The sequence below is a fragment of the Haplochromis burtoni genome, unplaced genomic scaffold (genome assembly GCF_018398535.1).
Source record: "Haplochromis burtoni strain Fernald_Lab_line unplaced genomic scaffold, NCSU_Asbu1 Contig_76, whole genome shotgun sequence".
NCBI classification, from domain to species: Eukaryota; Metazoa; Chordata; class Actinopteri; order Cichliformes; family Cichlidae; genus Haplochromis; species Haplochromis burtoni.
Window position 1 is genome coordinate 2,017,704 of NW_024582437.1, and position 20,624 is coordinate 2,038,327.

The 20,624-nt window shown below is 41.7% G+C and overlaps 2 protein-coding genes across 8 annotated transcripts in view; one reads left to right on the forward strand and one right to left on the reverse strand.

Annotated features, from left to right (window-relative positions):
* The window catches only part of oxr1a (oxidation resistance 1a), a 169,062-nt gene extending 157,264 nt beyond the window's left edge, over positions 1-11,798 (forward strand). For 5 of the 7 annotated variants that reach the window (XM_014334212.2, XM_042221897.1, XM_014334211.1 and 2 more), the window contains 7 exons: positions 1,446-1,611; positions 4,572-4,652; positions 6,042-6,164; positions 8,149-8,301; positions 8,398-8,493; positions 9,193-9,266; positions 9,698-11,798. In XM_014334212.2, coding sequence (XP_014189698.1) covers positions 1,446-1,611; positions 4,572-4,652; positions 6,042-6,164; positions 8,149-8,301; positions 8,398-8,493; positions 9,193-9,266; positions 9,698-9,833 — 829 coding nt within the window. In that variant the 3' untranslated portion in view covers positions 9,834-11,798. Of the gene's footprint in view, positions 1-1,445; positions 1,612-2,709; positions 3,129-4,571; positions 4,653-6,041; positions 6,165-8,148; positions 8,302-8,397; positions 8,494-9,192; positions 9,267-9,697 lie in introns of those variants that run through there. The other 2 variants (XM_014334215.2, XM_014334214.1) reach the window with 2 other exon arrangements.
* A 644-nt stretch (positions 11,799-12,442) lies between these two features.
* Positions 12,443-19,721, reverse strand: sqlea (squalene epoxidase a). Its single transcript, XM_005924245.2, has 11 exons — positions 19,212-19,721; positions 18,379-18,637; positions 16,991-17,168; positions 16,599-16,695; positions 16,360-16,473; positions 15,634-15,805; positions 15,052-15,147; positions 14,542-14,684; positions 14,175-14,271; positions 13,949-14,036; positions 12,443-13,485 (listed from the first exon to the last, which is right to left on the reverse strand). Exons 1-11 carry the CDS (start codon positions 19,488-19,490, stop codon positions 13,293-13,295), a joined length of 1,716 nt encoding a protein of 571 aa, XP_005924307.1. The 5' UTR covers positions 19,491-19,721; the 3' UTR covers positions 12,443-13,292.
* Between the last annotated feature and the right edge of the window lie 903 nt (positions 19,722-20,624).

A 20,624-nucleotide genomic window follows, 5' to 3' on the forward strand; every position in this document is an offset into this window, starting at 1 on the left:
TCCAGTCCAATTCCTTGTAATTGGTTTATTTGGCGTGTTAATCCCAATTGAACTAATAGTTTCATTTAATAAGTCAATTTTCTTTAAAATGTAAAAAAAAGGGTCATTTTTTTGACAGACTGGACTGCAGAGTCGCTGGTTTGTGGATACTTTAGGACTCCTTTTAAAAGTAAGGAGACAAAAATGCTGCACAGAGCTACTTCTGCTCTTAGTATTTTTCTATAGTTTTACTGCAGCATCGTGGCACTCATCCAGGCTGCTAATCACATTTGAGTCAGATAAACAGGCCTGTCTCTTTTATTTAGTCATGGTACCATAATCATGGCCTCATCATGCAATGTGTTGAGTGTCTTGAGTGCAGAAACTTCCCTGCCATCATTGTTCGTTCTGAACTTGTAAAATCTTGCCCGTTAAAGCCCTGTTTGGTTTTGTTTTTTTAATGCTTAGCTACACTATTCCCCACCTGATAGCAACAAGTTTGCTGTGATGCTCGTTACTTTCATGATTAATCGCCCAGGCATATGGCAGATTCAAAGCTAGTATTAAAATACATGCCACTTACAAATTTTTGAAACCAGGCTAAGGTGTAGCTGTGTTCTTCATTAACAACAATAGCTGCCAACTGTGCTTTTCATTATACGCTGCTAGTCTCTTTGTAGTTTGACCCAGATGCGCTGCGACCTGGATGATGTGTCTTTAAGTGTTTTTGCATAGCTGTTGGTAGAAAAGGAGGGTACTGAATGAACCATACACAACTATAGCACTGAATAGAGCCCAACAGCGTGTCTCTGTCACAGCTCTTTCTCTATACCAACCCGAGCAGTGCACAACAAAGGCTGTGTCCTGTTTTTTTTTTACAACTTCTTCATGTGTTATTTGATATTTTCAGTTGTTTGCATGGTTGACATAGAGCGATTTCCTCTTCTGTCTCCAACATGAGAGGGGAGGGGGCACAATGGTTGCCACATTGTTGAGAGACTGACCACTGATGTCTCTACTTAAAGCTGCTCTGTCTATGTAGAGTGGACGAGTGTCACTGCATGTAAAGTGAAAGATGAAAAACTTTGCAACTTCTGCAGGTTCTCTTATCTTTTTGATTTGTTTTGCTTTCCTTTATTTTGGCACGTGTAACTTGAGTCTTTTGGTTCAATCATATGGCTTACATTGATCTCTTAAAAAAGCACCCCACCCACTCCGATAAATCTGCTCCATACTACCTGCCCTACATGGTAGAATGGCAAAGACACCAACTAACCGGATTCTTAGCAGCTAAGAATCCAGTTGTCTTCTCCAAGAGATGGTGGGCACTTAAAAAAAAAAAAAAGGACTTCAGATAAGTTCTAGTGTAGCACGGTTCCCATAATATGAAAGTAAGTAGCTGTTAGCAAACACATTTGCCATATAGGATAATAATATGTGAATGTTGTGTTGACTGTCTCTTGCAGGTCAGACCACCTGTATGTATTCTTCATGCAGTGGAGCCCAGACATGTACGGTGAGGGGGTCGGAGGGATGGGACAGGAGCCCGGCTTTAGGGTTGTCAAGAAGAATGAGGTGAAGGAAACAAATGAGCATGAGCCCATCACCGATCTCAACGTCAAGGAGTGGGAGGTAAGGTCAACACAGCTAAAACAGTTTCTTCACTTTACTAAAAGTGCACATGTTGTGTTGTCATGAGCCAAGCGGACATGGATTAAGTGAGTTCTCCACTGTGCTTTAATCCATATCCTGTGAAGCAAACGATCGTATGTGTTAAAATTGCTCTTTGTTGTTATATATGTTAAATTAAATGTTAAATAACATTAATTTGCTTTCATTATGCAATGCATAGTGTAAACGTAATGTGTGCTACCATTTGAGATGTGTACTTGTTGAACCTCAGTTTTGTATTCTGCTTCTATATTTTGCACCTCTGGGTACCACTGCACATTTCTTGGTTTAACTGTAAATTTTTTTGTGTCTGTTTTCTATCACGTGTAAATTCTTCAAGACGTGTGAACACTTGCTTTGCTTGGAATTGCGCTTCTCTGAACTTCCAACCAAAGTGTTTTGCATGTTTGTGTAATTGTTGATTCTTCTCAGTCGCTGTATTGTAGCTTCACCACATGTTGTGTGACTGTCACTCCTGTTTGTCAGCCTTTCACAATGTCTTTTGCTGAATGGCAAAAACACCATTATGAGTTGCTTGTGCTGTTTGAGTTGTTAAAAGTCCCCCCCAATCAAAAAAAAAAAAAGTGGCACAGATGTTAGTCCTTCCTTCTTTGCAAAACTTGCTATTCATAGTGTCTTTAGTCTAGATTTACAGAAGTGATAGTAGAAAGTGCAGAGGAGAGGGCTGTTAGCCTCTGCAGAGTGAATGAGATTTGGTCAAATGAGACTTCAGACAGCCCTGTGGATAATGAAAGGATGAATTCATTGTGTGAAGAATTTGATACATGGGGGTACATTTAACTTTGAATGTAAATAAATGATGTAGGAAACAAAGTGGACTGATTTGTTTCTCCCTGGGCTTCTGGCAAACAGAGGCTACACGATCCATTACAGAATCAGTAAATAGGAACCTGAGCAATGTCTTTTTCACAGCGCGATGTTATGGATATTCAACTAGTAGTTTTGTGTTTGTTTTTAATGCAAGACTGACAAAACAGACTTTTAAAGCAGCTTTACATTTAATTGTATTTGTTTTAGTTAAATATATATTTTTAAACTTTATAATATATGTAATACACTTTAATGTTTTCTTTTTGTTATCACTCAGAAATCTTTAAAATATACAAGTGTATACCTCCTGAAATATTGCTGTACTGTATCTTTAAATTTTGTCAGTTAGGGGATGGCATCATCGTTTTTTATCCAATAAGAAACCGGGTCTCCTCCCAACCCGTGTTGTTATTGGATGTTAGCAGTGTCACACAACTCACACGGGGTAGAGACCCCTTTGGGGGAAAAAAGTGTTTCTATTTTAGTCAAGCGGACTGTCAGGCTCAATACCAACTCGGGGCTACACTGGGAAAACTTAAGGGATCACTAATATGACTTTCCAGCTTTAACCTCGCCCAGTTCGACAGGAAATGTTTTCTAGGAGGGTGAAGGAGCAAGAGAAACAGCTGACCCCTAAGTACACCTGTGTATGTCGCTTACTTCATGTTTTCTGTCTACACCAGTGTATATCCCTGCTTTCTGTTATTGTTGTTATTATTATTAGCATGCCGCTAAGTCGCTAGCAAGGCTAACTAGCCTGCTAGCCCTTTAGCTTGACCCGGTGCAGTTTAGTGACTGGTGTTTAACAAAGTGGCTACTATGTGACCACTGTTTGGCAGTCAGGACAGAGCTCATATCCGTTGTCTGTCTCTTTTGGCCAGCGAGGATGTGCGCTGCTCTGTACGGGGTGCGAAAGTTTCCAGACCCAGGTGACATATGGAGGATCCAGCTCTGTAGTCATACCCCTGTTTATTTAAAGTTACGCTATTTGACTTTTTTCCCTCAGTTTCATAAACCGTACTTCTGCCTTTCATTTAGCCACTTGTTTTATCACACTGGTAAAATTCAATCACTAACCTGTCTTTTTTTTTTTTTTTTTTTTTAATTATTGTTTCCTCTGACATTGATCGCTCCAGGTCATCATTTCAGTCACGTCTGAGTCTGCCGCAGCCCCTCCAAGCTAACGTGCTACTAGCTTGCCCGTTTTCAGGTTCAGTCTTACCAAAGTGCCCTTAGCTGCAGGTGAAGGTTAGCAGAGATGCATTTTTTATGAGGGCTGTCTTTTACCACTCCTGCTGCATTATTGAGACTTGTATAAAGGTAGCCTCTTACTAAAAAGTTATTTACACTTGTAGCAACGAGGTGACTAGAAGATTATCTAAGCTGTGTGAAAAATTAATGAAAAGAGGCTCTCACGGTGTTCATGATTGTAAGAGAGATCTCTGAGAGTGTTTAGATGACTGTTTGTTTGTGATCTCACACACGAGTCTCTTCCCTCTGCTGAGACATAGTGGATTATTGGAGGCTGCAGCTGTCTGTTGGGTGGAACTTTGTTGGAATGAAGCCATGCTTAGTAGGTCACTGTGTTGTGTTGGTCTGTCTGAGTTGTAGTTTGGTGGATTGTGATTTCCAGCAAACCGTGTTGCAGCAGTCAGACCACAGCTGTTTCTGTTGTTATCACTGTATGTTCACACATCCAAAATCTAGTGTAACTTCTAAGGAGCCCTCTCACTCCTGCTCTGTCTCAGTCTCTCTCTTGCTCGTGCTTTCCTTTCCAGTGCAGCGATGTTTGGTTCAAGTTAATACTTAATATAACCAAATCAATCTAGTAGGAAAGTTTTATTGATTACGTTACACAAACATGCAAAACGACTGAGTGCTCTGAAAGACTCCAACCCCTTCTCTTTTACCCAAAGTAAACATTTTGTTAAGTTTGTTTATTCAAAGCTCAAACACAAACCTTCTTGGAACAGAGGAGTGTACATTGAGCGCACACTGACTTCCAAAACTCAACTTTTTTTTCTCCCCATGGTCAGCGTTAGAAGTGGCAGAGTTTTATGTTCCACCTGTTCCTGTTTTTGTACTACCAGGTAGTGTCTTTGACGGAGTACCACCGTCGGATCGATGCGCTAAACAGCGAAGATCTGCGCTCGCTCTGCAAACGACTCCAGGTGCCCTGACCAAACCCCGTCTGCCCCCTCTTTCTTCACTCTGCCCAAATCTGCTGCACCAACACGGTCTATTTTAGACTCCCCACTGAAGCTTTACTTGCTGCTGCTGCTGCTGCTGCTATTCCTGTTCCTGATGCCCCTGTTGCTTTAAATAAACATAAATGTAGTACTTTCAGCTCACATATTCTCTTCAAAGCTTGTTAGACGCCAAACATTGGCAATAACTTGTTGAGCAGTCGACTGAAAATAGTTTTTATCATTCCATTACAGACAGGTTGTTCGTAGCGATGAGGTTTTCACGTCACAGCAGCCTTATCTTCATGCGTCAGGCTTCTTTTTAGACTCGGTGAACATTTTTAGTCTTCATTCCACTAGATCAGTCTGGTAGATCAGTGTCGCTAGCTCTATATGGATATGTAGATTGTATACAGGAAACACACAGATGGGGTTTTATTGTAGAACTTTTTTTGAAAATACAAATTGCCTGTACTACTCAAATGAGCTGAATGTAAAGAGCGCAGCCTGCCTTAGGACTAATCGAGAGACATCGAAGGGCTGCAGAACAAAGAGATGGCGTATTGGAAAGAGGGTTGAAGTAAGACTCCCCTGACAGGATGAATGATGTTCTCTGAGGACAATGCAGGCAGGCCTCATTTGAATGAGGACCGAAACATGATAGCATCCCAGTCATCAGTGGCGAAGTGCTCCACAATCAGCCTCTGTTATTGAGAAAGATAAATAACCCAAACAGTCGGCTGGTCAGAGAAAATGTCAAACATAGGAGTGCAAATTATTCATTGGGTCGATTTCCTATTCACTTAGCATTCTCTTCTCCCAGACAGTGTCTCTGCAATGCTTCTCCCACTTGTGCCAAACTGATCCTAGTCATCTGGCATCAGAGAGTGGCAGGAAGATATTCAGCTGTCATCATCACATTGTTGGATTATCAGTGTGTTGCTAGCAAACACTGCATTTGTAATTTTGGCAGGACAATGGCTACAATGAAAAGCCCCCAAATGGAGGAAAAATGTACATTTTGTTAGTGAGATTGAGCTATGGTTAAAAAGCAATTTTTCCCCATCTTTCCTCTATCGCCCAGCCTGTTTAGCTGAACTTGTTATGCTTTGTGGAGTTGGTTATCTAGTTCTACGTTGTTGTCTTTTTTTAATACTTTCCTGTCCAATTTTTTTGTAGCCTCAGCAGATCACAGATTACAGTCTGTTGGAAGTTAGTAGACAGCCTGACTAGTAAAGCCGGTCACGTCATTGCCCTTTTATGAAAAGTAGCAACTGGAAGACCGTAGCTATTTTGAATGCATCCAGTATCAGAGCTCTTTGGAAGTGCAGCTCGTCTTGTCAGTGCATCTCTAACAAGTATTTGTGCTTGTAGATTACCACCAAGGAAGAGGTGAACTCTAAACATGGCACGGTCAAAACTGAGCTGGAGCCCGACACGTTCAAACCCAACCTCAGAGAACCCAGCGAACTCCTGGAGGCCGACCAGATAGAGAAAGTAAGTGCTGCTGCAGAAAATCTCATCTCATGCAACTTGACGGTATTCTAAACTTAAATATTTTTCCAACAACAATCCAAAACTAAGAGCACATGCCTGTTCCTTTGTTATAATGAACATTGATGCTGTCTTTTATTCCATGTTAGTGTTACCTGCGCAATTGTTACTGTAAATACACAGGCGTGTCAACTGATGAAAATAGTCCCACTGTCTAGTGTATGTTGAAAGTGAATATAATAGATTCCCTGTTTTCATTATAACCCAGTAGGCTTGGCAGTAAGCTTTTTAGTTTTTGTTTTTACAGATACAAAATGGAAACCACAGAATATTTAGAAATTTCTTATGATTTGATAATGATTAGCATTAAATGTTTTTGTTTTTGTTTGTTTTTTTTTCTTCATCTTAGTCTTTAAATCTCTGTGAGACGCCTGTGTGTTGTGTCAGGCTGGAAATCTGACATGTAAAAAACTGAGGATTTGTTTTACTTTCAAAATGTCGTAGCACCCAAACAAATTAAGTTATCAGTTCATAGAGCTACCTTGCAGTCTTGATTTCCAGCTGTGTGTTTGGGAAAAGGATTCATTCACTGCTTGAATAAGTTTAGTAGCATTTGTTAGGTGGATACACTGAGCAGAAGCAACAGCACCGACAAACAAATCGCCTGATTTTTGTCAAGTGCTTATTTTCAGTGACCAACATTTGTACGATATCCCTGTTACAATGTTTATGATGTCATCACAGAGAGTACTGCTGTCCATTCAAAGCTTTGTCAGTTAGTGGAAAACTAAACACTAACACGAAAGCTTTAAAATATACCTTTGGGTGTCAGCTACTGCTGCTTTGACTTCTTTTGTAGATTAGCTTTCTTTCCACCCTGGACATTAGTAACATAAACTTGCAATTGTTGTTTCTCTAAATATCATATAGAGATGAGAATCTAAAAAATAATTGTTGGATCCACAGTAGATGATGTTTTCTTAACTCTAGCTAAAATGCTAAAGCTAAAATTTAGGTAACCAGTAAAAATGAGCAGGTGACCAGCTGGTGACTGGCTTTAATATATATTGTCAGTACAGGTCCAGACTCCTAGTGCAGGTGATAAGAATTTTAACTGTTCTCTTTTATTTATTGTGTTCCGGATGATTTCAGGTAGATTTGGTTTGTTAATCCTGCCAACGCAAAGAGTTAGAAATAAGCGGTGACAAAGATGAAAGAGAAATGCATGAAACAGACATCCAAGTCACCAACCTTTCATGTTGTTGTTAGGTGTACTGTGTGCCTTGCAGGCACTGCAAGTTAACACACACCCAGAGCTCCAAATTAGTCCCACTTGGCTTATTAACCAATAGAGTGCCAATATGCAAGCTTTCTTTAATCACCCTGCGGACAGAGCTCGGGGCTCAGGCCTGGCTCAAAGCAGTGCAGAGGTGAGCTGAGTCAGGCCTCGCCTAATCGTGGCTTCATTCCCAGCCTGCTGATTATATGACTGCTGCAGCTCCACCACTGGAGCAAGTGCTGATCCAACAAGAAAAATGCCAAAAGGGACTGAGGAATTGTTTGAGCGTGAACAGAACATTTAAAGGTCCTTGTTCTGTATAGCAGTAAAAAGTTGTCACTTTAATTCCATGTTTTAGTCAGTGTCTGTTTTATCTGTCCATTAAAATGAGACATAAGTTGTACCGCTCCTCCAGCGCCTTGTCGGCATTATCTCCCCATACACCACAGCCGCCGTTAATCCTCGAGTCAGTCAGCAGCAGGGCAGCGTGCTCTCTCAGGGTCTGCTGGGCCTCTCTTTCTCTTGAGACTGCTCTCACTGTTTTCAGCCCTGTTACTCCTCCTTAAACGCCAGAGAGTGTTAAAAGGTCACCGCAGATGTAATTGAGCGTTGGTGGCTGTGGCCTTTCTGTGTTTCATTTTCTTTCTTTCATTTTTTTCCCTTCCTTTTTCATCTCTGTATTTTAAAATTTATTTTCCCCGCACACAGCTTGCCAGGAATCTCCCTCCGCGGACCATCGGGTACCCATGGACGCTGGTCTTTGGCACTGCAAAGCACGGCATGAGCATTAAGACGCTGTACAGATCCATGCAGGCCCAGGACACCCCGGTGCTCCTGGTCATTAAAGACAGCGACGGCCAGGTACGCGCCCAAATTTAAGAAACAAACCACAGTGGCACATTGTTATGGTACTGATCACCTTTTTGTTGTTGTTGTTGTTTTTTTTAATAACTTCAGGTGTTTGGTGCGCTGGCATCCGAGCCCTTTAAGGTCAGCGATGGCTTTTATGGCACCGGAGAGACCTTCCTCTTCACCTTTAATCCAGAGTTTGAGGTATAACATTTTGTCACTGTTAGATTTTGTAACTTTTTTGCACTTCTGAATGAATATTCTTCTCCAATAATGGAGGAGTGAGGAGAACTAATGTTTGCATTTGCTCATAGCGACACACCCTGCAGTTCTCCCCACCTCTGCAGAGCTTTCAGCAGCTTGTTTTAGCTCTCTGGCCACCAGCTTTACTGCTTTGGTTCTCTGTAACTTCACTCCCAGTTTTAGCAGGCAGCTGTTTTTGGTGCAAAAGCCCTGTTATTAAAACCCAGTGTACACTCCCTGTTCAGCACCAGTCAGTCAGCAAGTAGTTGGTGAACAGAAAGACGCATTTAGCAGCTAAGGAGCCAAATATTTCCCTCATGAGTTGGCAAAGACCTAGAAGGAGAATGGTTGTGTTATATATGGGAAGTGGCTGTAAAAACCACTCCAAAGGACCGCTCAGGCATGTTTGCCTGCTGTGTATATAGGAGACTTAGCACGGTGGGTATTTAACCTTTATATGCTTTTGTGTTGTGTTTAAAGCTTTGAGAGACAAATTATTTCATACATTAGCAGCAGACACAGAATTAAATATGATGTATGTGATTTATGGTATATGCTGTATAAGTGTTTTTTAGTTTACATTTTCTCTTTCTCTCTTATATCATCACTGAATATGTCATACAGTATCTTCTAATATGTGCTCTGTTGTATCATGGGCAGGTGTACAAGTGGACCGGTGACAACATGTTCTTTATCAAAGGGGATATGGACTCCTTAGCTTTTGGTGGAGGAAGGTGAGCCAGAAATCTACAGACCACTGGTGCAACATATTTGTCATAATTAAATATGACAGCACGTCAAATTTAAATTCAGATTGACATAAAGTAGACACAAGCCTGCTGATGTCCAGAAGTGTGGACTGCATTAGAAGAATGGTGTTATTAAGATATTTGCACTTTTGCGGAGCTCATAAGATCACATGCAGATATAAAACGTTCTTTTGTTTTGATTAAAATAATTGATGTCATGGTGACGATCAGTAATATAAGTTGTATTTGTATATGTATGTGCCATTTGTTAGCTATCACACTGAGTAGTTGGTACTTTGCCCAGTACACTTACACCTGCAAGTTAAAAGCATAAATTGAGATAAAACGCGGGCTTTTTACTGCTGATTCTGAAATGGCTTGAAGTTGTCTAATGTATTTTCTTCTTTCTTCTGTAGTGGGGAGTTTGGCCTGTGGCTGGACGGAGACCTTTACCACGGCAGGAGCCACTCCTGTAAAACATTTGGGAACCCTATGCTCTCAAAAAAAGAGGATTTTTATGTACAGGACATAGAGATTTGGGCTTTTGAATAATCAAACAGTGCAACACAGGGGGGAAAAACAAGTCCTGGAACAGGGCAAAAAAAAAAAAGTGAGTAGGAGTCCTATAGAACAATGGCAACGTCCCAAACCTAACTGCACATCACCAGGGCTCCCCAGGCTGGAAGCCAGCTATTGGATGCTTGTTGTGCGTTACGACTGCAGTTATTACAGAGCTTTTTCTTTTCTTTCTTTTTCTTTTTTGTTTTTTCTTTGTGAAAAATGACCTTTGTGTGTATCTTGTTACAGCCTTGTGCAGCATCTTTGCAGAGTAGGGGGAAGTGAATAAAGTGTCGCTAATATGAGGCTGTATGTGAGGAATGACGGGAGGGAATCGGGGCGGGGATGACTGAAGAGGACCGTCGGAGCTCCTCTCCACTCAGAAGTGGTGAAGATGATGGTGGCTAAGGTTTGGGACTGCTGCAAGAAGAGAGAGGTGCCCCACATTGTGCATTAGACCTTTATGGAACCTCAAGGAGTCCCCCACCCCCCCTGCACCCTATCAGACCCCCGAAAATCTCCTTGGTTCGGTAGGACGTTACTCACTGTGCTCTCAGTTTTGACAAAGGGAGACAAAGTTAGGAGAGACGCAACCTGAACACATTCCATTCCTCTTGGCGATGGCGGACTGTCAACAGTACAAGTGGTGATTTGTGGTAAACACGCGCATACAAAACACATCAGCAGCAGGATACGATGACACTCGACTCAGAGAAGGGAGAATATTTGCTGTGTGTGTGTAGTTTTTTGGGGCGGGGTAGTGTTTTCACAGTACAGTACAGTTTTTGGTTGTCCTCTGAGGCTAAACTTATAGAGTATCGTGTATTGTAGTCCTCCTGTTGTTCACTGTCATAGCACACCATCTGAAAGCACATAGCTATAATCAGATCACCCATCGTCGTAATGTTCTGTTCAGTGGGTGTACGTGTGAGTCCAGCTAACACCGGCTCCTCTCGCAGGATGCTGGCTGTACTGTTTGTAGACAGTAACGTGTTGCAATAGATTTGTGGAATATGCAAAATAACTGTCCTGTGACCTCAAATAACCCGCAGGTCGTGGCAATTTCGTCACCGCCTGTCGCTCTTTCAAGAGAGAAGACTTGTAAAGCTTTTACGTCTTGATACACACTTGCTTTTTCTGGGTATCGTTTGAAGAGCCTGAGACGTGTTTAACTGTTTTACATGCATATATGACAATTATATATTGGTATATATGATTATATATGTTTATATAATCATATATATATTTTGCTGTTGAGTGTGACAGTGATTATATTTGTGCTGATATTTCAGCTGTTACTATATAATGTATATTACCCTGTAAATTAATGTTAAAATAGTAGATTTGTTCCTAATATATATATATATATAGATAGATATCTATAAATACATACTGCTATAAATATATATATATAAAATAAAGTGTGGATTGATGGGTTGCTTCTAGCACTTTAATCTGGTGTAAAAGCGTTAAGGCCAGGTTCTTAGGTTTTCTTAGCAGTAGTTGTACAGTACCTTTTGTTTTTTTATTATTATTAAATAGATCATTAAGATGTTAACTGTTAATAGAAAGCTTGCTGCTACCTACATCAACAGGGGTAAGCCCTTTTACTGTGTCTAAAAGGAAAAATGACACAATGGAAGAAGGACGAAGGGTTGAATGTGGTTAAATGTGTTAGCAGGCTTCGGTTTTGCTCCTCACGTTTGGCCGCCAGGTGAGTCCCAGTAGGTACAGGTAGGTATGCAGACAGATGATGGCGGGTGAAGGAACCGTGTACATTACATGACCCTCCCCTTGCCGTGACGCTTTCTCCCGCCCCCTTTCTGGTCTTCCACGCCAGTATTCGTGTCCTCGTGGAAAGTCACAAAGAATAATATGGATAATTCTTCCAATTCTTTCACCAGACTATGATGTACCAGTGATGTATAAATACCAATAAAGCTGAAATAATTGTTCTAACCTTGTTTTCTGTTTTAATTTTTTGTCTTTCGTGTGGTTAAGGCTGCACCGATTGATAAGGATAAGGTTGCAGGTGTTTGCTGTCTGGAGTGTGCCACTGTGGTAATGACACTCATGCAGTTTCAGATTATTAGTTGCTACGTGTTGAATGCAAAATCATAAACTTTGTCTTGTCATGATCGTGTTTCAGTGTTACCTGGTGCAGCTACTCTGGGAGAAATACTTTTAAAGCTAAATTATGCAACTAGACTGACCAATTCAGTCAATCCAATATTCATTTCTGTGTTTTTGAGTTTTTAATTTTACATATCAAGTATTTTTAAATCACAAGGGACTCCCCTCTGATCTGGTTTAATAAACAAAACTTGGTTTGGTCTCCCTACAGTTGTATATTTATACATAGTTTATATATAAAATAAAATGTGACACCATTTTAATTTTGAAAACCTCATCATATTCTAATGGATATTAAGTGCTGTGCTGCTACGATGGATCCTGCAGCTGTGAGTGAGCCCCACCTACTGATCACAGTTAATAGTGTCCATTTGTGTCCTTGGTATAGTCACTCTTTTTGTTATTAGACATCTTAGTATTAAAAAAAAATGACAAACAAATTAAGTTGCAGTAAAAATGATACACTGACAAAATTGTGTCCTGATTTATTTCAACAAAACAGGCAAACACGGGTAAACAGCAGTGCTGAATCTTCTCGAGTTCCTTGTCCGTCAGCTCAGAGGAAACAAATACCTGAGCTTCATGCTTCATACTTGTTCCTGATGTTTCAGGTCCCACACAATCCAAATGTCCCCCGAGGCATTCATTCGTGCTGTGTCAGGTCTTTATGGACATCCAGCACGAGTAAACCAGTTTGGGGATCATTATTGGGTTCTGAAATTATAATCTTCTGGCAAATAGCTGCACAGTCAGAGTAAAGAAACATAAATGTCTTATAAAACGTCCCGCATTACAACAATAAGGTTAAAGCAACAGTCTTGTTTAAAGGGGAAACAGTAGAAGACAAAGTTTGACAGTCTTTAGACTTTTTCCTCCGCGAAAACAGGCACAACGCTAGATTCACTTAAAGTGCAATTTACAGGCAATTTCCACAACATCCTCTGTAGGACACGGTCATCATCAGTGCAGTAGATCTCAAGTGAAGCAGAATGATTCTCACGTTAAATACTGTCCAAATTACCCAAACACCGCATCATCAAAAAAAGAGGCAATGTATTTTCATCAAATTCAGGTTTGGCAGGAATAACTGTCACTAATGTAGTCCCCGGTCCTCTTGGGAGACAGGGCAGACTGTGGGTGAGCACAAAACGAAGCTACCGCAGAGCTGAAAAAGGCATTATGTGGAACCATCTTCAGTAAGGCAGAAGAATATTGTAGAAAATCATCAAGAGAACAATTCTGGCTAAAAGTGCCATCTTCAGCAGGAAGTCAACTTTTTTTCTTCCAGTTGAGCCCATTAAGTGTTCCCGCAGTTTATTGCTAGTACACCAGGTACTTGACTTCAGAGTAGATGAGAGGAAACATGACTGTGCAGGCTCGGTACAGGATGGCTGTGCTCTTAAATAAAGCTCGGGGTTTGGTGCTCCAGGATTCAGACTTGAAGTTGAAGTAGATTGCATACAGCGCCACGGCAAAAAAGTGTCCAATAAGGGTCAGGGGTTTGGGCGACAACCTGTCCAAAAAAAGGGAAAAAGTCAGACTTACAACCCCCTAAATCATATATCTAAAAGTGCTTTTAGATTTTGAAAATTATCAAAGACAAACAAAATTGAAGCAGTGAGGAAAAAGCCAGCATGGCTCTCTGAACACAGATTCCTCTAAAGCTCACTGATAAATGTGTAGTATATGTAAACACTTGCTGGGTGTTACATGAGAAACTCTTTATGTGATCAGACATTAACTACCTCCCAGCAGCAGTTGAAAGAGATGCAGTGTGAGCTCTGGAGGATCTGACAGCAGAAACAAGCTTTTATGCTAGGCTAAGCTAGCAGTGTACCTGTTGTAATGTCACATGTCACAAGTCTCACTATTCCTATACTGAATAGGGATAGTGAAGGCAACCAGGTAAACTTCCGCAAATGTCAAACTCTTCTGTTCAGTTTGGTTTGCTGTGGAGGAAAGCGTTTAGCACTTACACTGAGAGGAGTCCAATAGGCCCAGCAACGCACTCTCCACCGAGCTTAAAGTACTGGAAGCAGGCCTTTCTCAGCTCATGAAGAGAATCTGAATAACAGGAAAAACATGGATGAGAATCCAAAGTAAAATTAATGCAGATTTTGAATTTAGTACTAAAAGCCAACATTTATTATCTTCCATCAGTGCTTTTCATGTGCCATTAGACGGAGGCAGGCAGACACTCACTGTCAGTGGCTGCAAACAACTCATACAGCGCCTGGGCCAACACATTCACCACAAAAGAATGTGATGACTTGCGTTCCCAGTGGAATTTTTTCTTTGCCTGTTGAGAAGAGGAGGGGAAAAAAAAGTGTGATATTGCACACATTGGGCTGCAGCTTCTTACCAACAGCAGAGGAAATAAAAGGACACAGAAAATCTGACAGCATAAATATAGCTGCGGCTTGCAGTCACACAAAATGTGACTTAGAAAAAAACAAATCAATGAATGTGCTTTCTGTTATTTTTACACTATACAGTTTTGTTTTGTTTTTAATAATCCTTTGAATTTGGGGAAAGGTGTTCTAGTTACAGCAAGCAAATGTGTGCTCACCTGCAGCACGGCCCTGTCGTCATATAGATCGGTAATGCTCTTCAGCAGACTCCTCCAGATGCGAACGTCATTAAGAGCAACACTCATCCCTCCTCCCGTCAGAGGGTGCCTCATGTTGTAAGCGTCACCCAGGAGGAGCACGCCTGCGAACAACACACAGCTGTTTGTCTCGAATCTTATCTCCAGATGGTCTTTTTAATTTTCGGCACTTTAGCAAACATCTCAGCTGGAAGCGAAGCACATCTTTAAGAGTTATACTTGTCTCTCTTTGACGCATTCCAAAAAAATGGTTTCTCTAAGTTAAGCCTTTCTTACCCTGGATTCTACTTGTTTCCTAAAAGGTCAATAAAATCCTTATTTACCTCAAATACAAATGAACTGTTAATTAGTCCAAAGAGCTCTTTTCTTTTGTTTCTTTCACCTTACACGGAAACATACATAATCACAAAATCACAAACACACCTCGGGCCACCTCCAGCAGAAATCAGTCAGTCAATAAGACTTCAGTACCTGGCTTGTTGACAGGGGAGGGCGGTAGGAAGCTGGCAGGCATGGACCTGAGTCGATCGTTCTGTAGCGCCATCATGAAAGGCTCCTTTAGATGCTCTGAAGGAAGGAGAGAAAGGGAGAAGGCAGGAGGTCGGTCAGTGAGCCAGCTCTGTGGATGAAAGCCCAAAGGTGCACGCTGCGCACATGCACAGGGGAAAAAAAGAAAAAGCTTTTTTTTGGTTTCTGAATGTACATTTATCAATTCATCAGTGAGCCTGACTCCAGCATTCCAGCTGGACCTGTGTCAAGGTTACTGGGGTGGCTGCTTTAATACTGTGGCTTTGATATTTCAGCTGAATAGCAGAGCACACCATGAATGTCAGTTCTGTCGACTGCAGCTTCCTGGGAGGTGCGCACCTTCTCCTCACCAGCAGCACTCTGAATGGTTTCCTGCTTCTGGCACCACGGTCTGACTGTTCTGATCTCCACATAACCTTCATTTGTCACTCAGCAGTGTTTTTTTCTCTCTTCTCTCTCTGCTTATCAGGGATTGTCACACAAAGACACAACCCTTCAAGAATAAATAAATTCTTTATCATTCACCTGGCAGCTGTGGGTAGATTTTCTCAGCCATGTACTCTGGCAGGTTACGAGGCATCTCCCCCCTGATATCCACGAGAACTCTGGTTTGAGAGGAGGAGATCTGGTAGATGAGCACTGGGCTGGGATTGGCCAGGACCAGCTCAGCGTGGTTTGCCTTAAACTGCGGACAGTCCTGCAGAGAAAAGTGGTGGATTCATTATTATTATTGTTTATCATATATTATTATTATACTACATATTAATGCTAACTAACTAGGTATTTCTCTTTACTATACAGTCTTTAAAAATATAACATATTTTGTGGTGAACTTGAAAGAAAGGCAGGTATGAAATGTAAAAGATTTGAAGTAATAAGGCTTTGCATTGATTTTCAACCAATAAATCATTGGGCTGACCTTGAAGACCTTGGGAGGATGTATGCCATATTTTCATGGATTGCCAACATGACCCCACCCTACACCCCTAAAAATTTTGGTTATGAGTTTTACAGTTCTGGGACGTTGTTTTCAGTTTTCTGTGGGAGCTCTAATGGAAAGGCAGTCACAACAGTTTCTTACAGCTGGTTGCAGACTGCTTTTCATCTTCTTCTAGTTTTGTGCACCTTTGTGTGATTTGTAATTCTTGTTTTAAAATTGAAAAATATACTCTTGGGGAAAAAAATGAATAGGATTCATCAGTAACAGAACACATTTCAGCGCGTCACTCTTTCAGCCTGAGCTCCACGTACCTTCATCAGGCATCCAACAAAGTGAGAGGAGATGCGAGCCTTCCCGGACACCAAGCTCTTTCTGAATTTGGAGAAGCAGCCGTCGGCCACCACAGTCAAAGCCGCGTGGACCTCCTGCGGGACACACAGTCATCACACACCCTCTGATGTAAATACGGTATTTCTTTCAGCGAGGCAAGAGGGAAACACGAGGCGGTGTCTAACAGTTCTGCTGGTACCACTGAGCTCCCTCTTCTCACCTTGATGTCTCCAGTTTCTTTATCCTTGTACTGGACTCCAGTTACGCAGCCGTCCTCTTCCTGCAAACTGGTCACGGTGCCTTCTAAGAATGTGACACTAGGGGGCGCAATTAGACAGTTAGAAACGTCTGGACTTTCCTGCCCACAGAGCAGAGAGATCATAGAAAAGTAAAGACTGACTCCTTAAGCGCAATATGTGTCTCTGATTTAGCTGAATGTTAAATCTCTCTAACTGAAAGTCTGTCATTGTGTATAAAGACATACAGTGAGTAAACCAAGATTCTTATTATTACTCAGAGCAATCATGTAGGACAGAAGAGCAGGTCCTATATTCTTCTGTTCATATCGGCCACTTGGCACCTAAAATCTTTCTTATTCGTGACTCTGCTTACTTTGGCTCGGCCATGGCGGCTCTCCTCAGGCCCATGATGAATCGGCCGTGATGAAAAGCTCGGCCACAGTGGATGTTTTTCTCCTGCTCTGGGTAGGGGATCTCCACCTCGGCGCCACTGTCTATGTCGTGGATCACATAGCCGTGCACCAGATGAGCATCCAGACCCTCCACTGAACCTGAAGCCGAACACAGAAACAGATAACTATTACACATCGCATATTCGCTATTTATTTAGTCCACAGATGACTCGGCGCAAAGGTTAAAAGTGGCTACGGTGGGTCAAATAACACAGGATCAGGTTGAAATGACTGGTGCGCACTGAAAGTCCAAAGTTACTGACAGGATACATTTGATGTCCTTAAAGAGTGACATCGAGATCTAGAAGTATTGCTCCAAGTATAATTTCATAAAGCTTTGAGGGAGCTGCTGGATTATATTTATTAATAAAAGTTCATATCATGTATGCATACTCTACACTAGTGCGTTTAGAACAGAGAGGGGAAAGCAGCAGCTTTTTCTAAATATCTGCCGCAGCTTTAAGTTTCTAACAGTATCATTTACAGCAAGATGGAGCCCCAAACACAAAGTTAGACGGACCCCCAGCAAAAAGTAACCAGCCAACATCATGCTGAATGCTGAAAAAACGACTAAATGAAGATCAAATGGGAAATATGAAAAGTTTTTTTTTTCCTTTATCTTCTTCTGTCTTTTAACAGTTTTATTATTCTCTAAAAGGTGGGAGGATCGAGCCAAATATCGCTAGTATCAGCGCTAGTATTGGTGTTGGAACCATGTTATGCTTTGTTTTTCTTTTCTTTAACCTCCTAGGACCCTATGAGGACATCACATTTTGGTTCAAAAATACTCAATTTTTGTTTACAAGGGCCTGATATCCACTTACAAGGACATTATACTACTGTTCTATCGAAGTTTTAAGAAAATATCCTCATATGTGGCTCTCATTTATCTTAGAAACAAAAATTTAGTTTTAAAAAAATCTGATAATTCTTTGTTTTTACATTCATCAGGTCCCAATCAGCCCAAATATCAAAGAGAAATTAAAAATGCATGTCATGGAAGAGTTCGGGTCTTAGGAGGTTAAGAAATGAAACATTTTATGATAACGTGAAACTTTATCTTCACTTAACTTTACCATAATTTTACTGCTTAATTCTAATAGGTGTATGGAAATACGCGATATCACCTTTCAGTGAGGCCCGCTCAGGGAACACAGCAAAGCAAAAATATATGACGGGCATGATAAATATTTTAAAGCCACAAAGAAAGAAATAATAATCGGCTTTTGACCTCATTGCTTTTGAAAAATAGTTTCCGAGGCGAAAGGCTTGAACTGTCATACAGGTGAGTGCTTGTGAAGTAACCGACCTTCCAGTCCGAGCTCTCTGAGTGCTTTATATCCTCCAGGCTGCAGCAGCTCCCCCACTATCCTGTCCGGCTCCTTCAGGTCCCTCTCCACCACCGTAACACTCCTGCCATCCCGGGCCAGGACGGCCGCCATCGCCGAGCCCAAAACCCCTGCCCCAACTATCACCACATCCGGGTCCCGATCCCCAGGTGAGCCAGATGCTGAGGCACCGAGTGAGGCAGAGGAGCCCGTTTCCACTCTGTTCCTTGTTCTCCGGCCCTAAGAACAACCACACTTTCAATGTAGGTGTAAAACAGTCATATAAGCTCTGACCGGACACACTTCAAAACTTCCAGTGAGGGCTGGATTCAAACTCAGGCCAAAAGTCTCCCAACAGCGGCTGTCTCCTGGTACCTCATCCACACTCTTGAGGCTGTTCTGGGGGACACAGCGAACCTTTTTGTAGAGGCACGTATGAATTTGCCATCCTGAAGGTTCTGGGCTACCTGTGCAACCTCACTATCATTCCGCCAGCAGTGATAATTACACTAGCAACAAACAAGTCTGGAGAGGAAGAAGAGAAGTGGTTTGGGCCACCACCTTTAAACTCTTCTATTTTGGGTGGGGTGGGGGGTGGATTATTCCCTATCCGGCACCTGCTGATCTTCTTCATGAGTACCAAAGCAAGTTTAACCGACTTTGTGTTAAATCTCTGTGATTATTTTTTTTACTCTCTCTATAAAACATAAGTTGACCTGAATAGAAAATGAATCTAGTTTTCTGACTGTTATCACCCCGTGTGTCCCTTTGTTCCCATAATTAAACCTGGAGGAGTCCAGCTGAGGTGTCTTACCTTCTTGCAGCTCTTCTCTGTTTTCTCGCTCCTCGGCGTTGCAGTTTGGGGGATTAAGTGGTTGATAACAGGTAACAAAGACAGGCTGCTCAGGAAGAAATTAAGCACCCGAGAGACTCGGAGCTTCTGGCCGTGAAAATAGGCGATATAGGAGAGCAGCAGCCCGGCTGTGAAGAATAAGGCTGCAACCATCGCAAGGTCTCTCTGAGCAAAACTCAACACCATGTTGGACTTCTTATAAAGGTACGTAAAGCTTGCTATTCCAAGGAAAGTCCACATCTTTTTTTTTTTTTTTGATTTACAAAAAAGTAAATTAAGGCTAAAGTTCAAAAGTAGGAAGAAGAAAAAAAAAGTTTTAGGCTGACAAAAAGGTTCAAATAATAATTGTTGTATTGTATTTTTTTTTTAGGTTCCTCTGGAGTAAATTAGTGAGCCCGGAGCCAGCAGGTATCTTTGTAAGTCATGGTCACCGGGTCACAGACAGCCGGAGTGATGCTGCTGAATATTTTATGACAATGACAAACACGGACCACTTTCGATTGGCTGCTTTCACATTCCGCCGCTCCCATTGCTCAGCCCTCCAATCAGGACAGACGTGATGGTGAGCAGAGCTCACGCTACGAGCTGATTGGTTGATCACGCCGGCACCGGGCCTCTTCTGGCCTGCTGATTGGACGGCGGTCCAGTAGGATGGTAGTATGATTTGATGTCAGTGGAAAAGGTGCGCTTTCTTTCTTTTCTACAGTTCAGAGGCTGAGTGGGAGCAAAGAGTGTTCATGTGGGACAGGAGTCCTGCTCCGCGTCACTCATAACCGCTGCCCACGCGCTCTGACCCGAGCAGATAAGAAAAGCCGCCAGTACGGAGTAAATCACAAATATAACTAGCCTGGACTAAAACACACCATAGTGAGACTTTTAACGTCGACCGTCTTCACGTCAAAGCGGCACTTCACAGTCCAGGTTTAAACCCTGAATCACACGCCCTGTTATCCGGGAAAAGGTGCAGAGTGAGAGCTCTTACTGAAGACAGCGCTGTCAGCGCTGTTTACGTAATACACATCCAATCAATCGATCAATCAAATCGACGATATCACACAGCTGGAGAAGCTGTGATAATGAGTCGTGTTTGTTTGGGTAGGATTAAAAAGCTGCTTCAGTCTGTAAGAGTTCAAATTATATAGAAAAAATATATGAAGAGTTACAAAGTGTGATGTTCTAATACATTTAAACAACACAGTCTGAGTTAAAATGCCTTCAGCTCACATGTAAACACCTAAGTCAGCCTGCATATGTTAGATTAGATCTTTATTAAAGTCTGTTTTCATGCAGAAATGCGCAGTATTTTATAACTCCAGCCTCTAAATCATTTGCTGCATTTCTCACTAGAAGTGTTTTTTTAAACACTGCTAATTA